The sequence below is a fragment of the Mizuhopecten yessoensis genome, unplaced genomic scaffold (assembly GCF_002113885.1).
Source record: "Mizuhopecten yessoensis strain PY_sf001 unplaced genomic scaffold, ASM211388v2 scaffold715613, whole genome shotgun sequence".
Taxonomy (NCBI): Eukaryota; Metazoa; Mollusca; class Bivalvia; order Pectinida; family Pectinidae; genus Mizuhopecten; species Mizuhopecten yessoensis.
The window spans coordinates 20,699-26,233 of record NW_018479704.1 but is presented as its reverse complement, the minus strand read 5'-3'; the positions used below and the strand labels follow the sequence as shown (position 1 = coordinate 26,233).

General features: G+C 34.1%; 1 protein-coding gene across 1 annotated transcript; it reads right to left on the bottom strand.

Annotated features, from left to right (window-relative positions):
- Positions 1-703: 703 nt before the first annotated feature.
- On the bottom strand, positions 704-5,248 carry LOC110441154 (uncharacterized protein C19orf60 homolog; the record flags this gene model as incomplete). The annotated part of the gene is made up of 3 exons (XM_021484252.1): positions 4,944-5,248; positions 2,809-3,013; positions 704-792 (listed from the first exon to the last, which is right to left on the bottom strand). Coding segments are annotated over exons 1-3 (422 nt in total), but the record flags the coding sequence as incomplete, so codon positions are not given.
- Between the last annotated feature and the right edge of the window lie 287 nt (positions 5,249-5,535).

The window sequence follows — 5,535 nt, the reverse complement described above, 5'->3', positions numbered from 1 at the left end:
ACCATCATTACAATGTATCAGCTAGCCAGTAGTTACAGTACCATCGTTACAATGTATCACTAGCCAGTAGTTAAGGTGTATGCACAAATAACATAGGAACCAAGGAGGGTTTTTTCATGTCGAAGATGTATACCAATCGTTGAAAATATCCCACGTTAAATAAAACGTCTGTATTATGCATAAATATTTGAAGAATGTTTTATAAAAACAATTGTAGCAAACATGCCGTAGTTCACCTTAAAAAAGGCGCTTTTTCTAACGGAGGAGTGATATTGCTGATAGTCTTTAAGATACACAGCAGTGTAGTCCAAATGTTACATCTCTAGATAAATCAGATTCTACTTTATATGCTTTATAACCATGTAACCCATACAAGACAACCATTCGCCAGCAGAATAGTATATTTTAATGGAATTAAAAAGTTACAGTGTATAGAACAAAGTGAATGTCAACAAAGATACTAGTTAATGAATTCGAAATAAGGTAACTGATAAATCCGGATATTAATGAGTCTGCAACGTCACAATACCTGTATTAGAATATATATGTATCTTGAAGAAATAGCACATATTACTTGCATTTTCAATTATTTGGGTTATATTTAGTTAATACTACTAATACTACTATGAAACAAGATTTTTAAATAATATTTAATTACAATAATTAATATTTTAAAAAACCCACTTCTTATACACATAGTTACCTTTGCTTGAGTTCGGTGTCCTGTATTTTGTGTTTCTCATCTGTAGGTTGATCCACTAGGTTCTGGCGTGTCATCTGTAGCTTGGCCGTCTGTCAACAACACTGTCACACATTAAGCTGCACTCTTTATCAACCATTTTAACTCAGCTTTAACTAAGCTCTCATCAATGCAGAAACATGGTACATAGCATTTAATTTTTTTAAGCATTGAACTGTTTTTGTATGGTATTTATGATCTATTTGAATGACACAGCTTTGCAAGCAAACAAATCATAATGCGCTAGCAATACTTATATTTACGTTTTCTCTGCCTCTTATGTTCTTTTTTAACTTATAATTTATAATTAAAATTAAAATGCCCGCCTTATCGACAGTCCACACAATTTCGTTCAATAGTTTGAACAGCGTATTGTCGTGTGCTGATTGGCAAACAAAGTAGTACTTTGACATTTTAACAAACACTTCAAATTTATTCCACAATTTAGTATCAATACAATTGCGTATGATATGTCTATAGGGTGATTCCAGTTTTTCAATAGAAATCTGAGCTGAAAGTTAGATTTGAAATTGTTTCGATTTTCCCCCCGGAACAAATTTCGCGCATGGATAAATACAGTGAACACCGTGAATGGGACCTTGACCTCCACGAGGGAGTTATTTTTGGAAGTTAATTCGAACTTTTCTCTTTGCTCGTTTTGTGAAGAATCCAGGCGTGAATGTATTTGTTGATTGTATGGGAACCCGACAACAGTCGGTAGATTCTATAACAGCATCGTTATTTGACATGTCGTCTGAAACTGAGGAACCGTGGATCCGAGACGCGTGAAACTGATAGCGTTTGAAGTGAGTGATCTTGCGACGGAGCACAGGTTCGTTACAAATGTCTGAAATGACGAATGTTTATGTGTGCTGTGACTCATATCAGTAGGTCTGTAACATATGTGTCAGTAGGTCTATAGAATATGTGTATTTCAGACATTTATAACGAACCCCTGTTGATCAGTGCAGTGTAACAGACGATATTTCTGATAAATTGCATGAGCGTTAAAATTGTTTCCATTGCCGGCATTGGTGATTTCAACCGATGTGTATTTTGTACGATATTGCAGACCTTGGTCTTGTTTTCGTTGTAATAAAAGTGTTATTTATTTTATTTTTTATTTTGCAAATAAATTTACAATCATGACATTATCAAATCTCACAATGCCCAGCGATATTTCAGCAGCCGTCATGTTTATTTACATTGGATATTGTAGTTCCGGTCAGTAATTAATACGCTAAGAATTGTGTCTCGTGCGGCATGGTGATTATGTCTCGTGCGGCATGGTAATTAAAGTCCCATCAACGACACAGCTTTCAAAGAGGCTATATAGTGGCAATGCCATGCAAATGTAAATATACGAGTTTGAATCAAATAACACTCTTCCCTAAAATCCATCCTCAACCTTCCTGAAGCTACCTTTCTAACGCCCTGTGCACTGTGCAGAGAATGAAAGTGAGCGCAATCCCTGTAGTTTTGAGGAAACCCAAAACTTATCAGGAACAAGTTTAAAATCTAATATGTCCCACTAGTAGATTAAGTGACCGACTGGGCATCATCTTAAAAAATCCAGGGGTTAGCTCTATTGCATTAGAGCTGGCGTTATGAGAGGTTACCCTTGAAATTTCGGGGATGACTGGGCATGGGTTGTTTAGGAAACAGTTTTCGGGTCACCGTAAATGACAGACGGTATGGAAGCCAAATTAATGGTCATTTGTACCATTTGCTTTAAAACGGAACAGGTCTTTTTCAAGCTTGCAATGTAGTTTCAAATATTATAATATCAGAAAGATGAATTGCATTCCGAATGATATATACACATTTACCAAGCAGACTTTTTTTTCAATAGAGTAACGCATTATTTTTTTAATATATACATGTATTACAGTTTTATATTTGAATCCTTATGAATTAATAAGTGGATTTAATACACATATTTACTTAAAACCAGTTCAATATATATATGTAAAATTTAATTACATCAAATTAAAAATAGATTCTACGATTTCATGATATACTGATCATGCTCTGTTAAATTCATTTTGGAGATTTTATTTCTAACTTACGTTCTCCAGTTTGACCTGCTCGACCTCCTGTACCTTGCGGAGCAGACCGGCCAGTGGGACACGGTGGTGGACAGTGTCCAGCTGTTGTATAATGGAGATGATATCCTGTGATATTTTGTTGAACGTTTCTGTGATTTCGTGCACTAGTTGTCTATACAAGTTAAAGTTGTAGTTTGGTGAGCCGTTCAGATATGCCTGAAAACCTCTAAAAGGTACCAAAAAATATCAGAGATAATAAATATCTGTTTGTCACTATAGACAATAGACAGTTTTCATCACAAACAATTCACTTTTAGCTAACATCAGGGCACCTGACACGGAACACTTTTCATATATATCCTCCTGTTACCGGTTTCCCCGATTTCGTACTCATATCGGCAGAAAACTGTTGAAATTACGGATGACTGTCATAAACATGTACACAATCTACTAAAGGAAACAAAAATCTAACAACATAAAACAGTATTTTAAAAAAATCAGAAAAAAACACTTTTAACAAATTTCTCCCGTCTAAAGTAGCCGTCATATGTTTCCGTGTGTCTATTTTGATTATAGTGTTCAAAGAAAGATAACTCGAATATACTAAAAAGAAATTCTCTACAGCGACATGCAAGAACAAAAGCTTTGTAAATATAACATTTTTTTATCTTTGATCGTCAAATTAATTATCAAATCAAATTTTTGAAAATTTCACATTTTTCATTGATTTTTTAATATGTCAACTTGAACAAATTCATGTAATTTTATAAATTTATTTGTTTTATTTATTTAGTTATAACATATTCTGTTATTTTTTTCTGCAGTCTTATATCGGTTTTTGGTTGATGGTAAGTTATTTATCATTTTGTTCTGTTTAAAATTGGTGAAAATTGGAAGTGCATTGCAGAACAAGGTTTATGTTTGATTGAAAACAGTGTTTATCGATTTAAGAATGTCTCATTTGCTCTTCGGAAGTGGAAAAATCGGCGAGGAGATGTGGCCTCATTTGCATACATTTTCGTACGTTTGTCAGAATACAAAAAAAGACTGGTTCATGAATGAAATATATCACCGTTTTTTCCAGGTATGGGTTCATTTTGAGCAAGATAAAAAGTGCATTAAGCAAAACTGCATATTTATGCGTGTTTTTTAATTAGTGATTAATTCTTGTTTTCCGGACGAACTTCCGGTAATTTTTGAGTCAGTTTACAGACAGTGGCCAAACGTCTAAAGTATCCTTGTGTTGTGTCCAGCAGGTCACCTAGTTACGAGATATAGGTTGATAAAATGGCTGCGTGGTTATATACATAACGGGCGGAAACATATGACTAGACGAAAGTACATGGTTCAGTGTTTTTATTCTGAAACTTGAATCAATGGTATCAATTCAAAATTAAAAAATGACATCTTTTTAAGCAATTGAAGCAATTTTTATATTCCTACCTTATAAATGTTGCACAGCTTATTCATTAAATTCAAAAAAATGAAATAAAATGATTTCCCGAGAAATGATACAGTGCGACATTATAAATATATACTACATTGTATCATATTCCTAAACATGGATACAAATATTGTTTAAATGAATATTTTAATAAATGAAAGCGATTTTAAATGGTCTTATTTTCATAAAATGACTTAAAAAATGAGATGTTCCGTTTTGGGTATCCCGCAACATAATGTACAAAACAAAAGCTAGGGCATCTGTTCTTTCATTATAGTGAAAAAAAATATCTCATTTAACTTTATAGAAAATATATTGTAGCATACACATATTGAGTTAATTTACTTATTAAAAAATATTTTCCGATTTAATTTTAAGCCTTTAAGTGTTGCACACAATTTACAACTTTTAGAGGAACACTTCATTGTTTCAAAAGTTTGTAATGAAGTTAATGATGTTTGTGGTGTTAGACAATCGAACGTTGGTTTCCGACGATGGAATCATACCATCAACTTTGGTGGGCAAAAGTATGAACGGTCACCCACCAAATTTGTCCGCATGGACGCACGGGTTGTCTTCCCATACAATATTAGTTTCGAGTCTACTTGAAGGGAGGCAACTCTCATGTTTATACATAAACAGTGCATTACTTTGTCTGTTGAGAAACTAACTCCCTAAAACACAACATTAACACACGTTTAAGAATACATACTCTTCAAACAGCTGGTAGGTCTGCACTCTCTCTTCCTGAAGATGATAGAATATTTTCACCAGCGTTCGTGGACATGGCGGATTTCCATTGTCAGACACTACTTGTCCCACTGCGTCTTCCGCAGCCATTTGTTGAATGAATTTGTTCTAGCTTAAGCGTCTGCACGGATTAAAAATACTCAGTATTACATATGCGTTATCATAAGTAATGTCAATATTTACTCATATGAGCCGTACACACAATAATCTTCTTGTATGCATATACGAACTATAAATCTGCAGGTCATTCCACATGTCAATGTTTACTTCCGGTATTGAATTAGGTTGCACACCACCAATTTGAGACAGTGACCTCCCCTTCATTTTGATTTGGATGTTACTGTAGCACAGTTGGTCCAGGACACCTTCATTGACCAGGTAACACAGTCGGCTATATCAACAGCAAAATAATTTGAAATCCAGTGTTTTAATCCTGGGCTTGTCAGGACACTCAGAACACTGTTGGTGATTGTTTTTGTTGATTTCATCTCCATTATATAAAAGAGATGAAGTCCCGCAATGTACACTTTTCTTTTTAGAAATTATTATCAAAT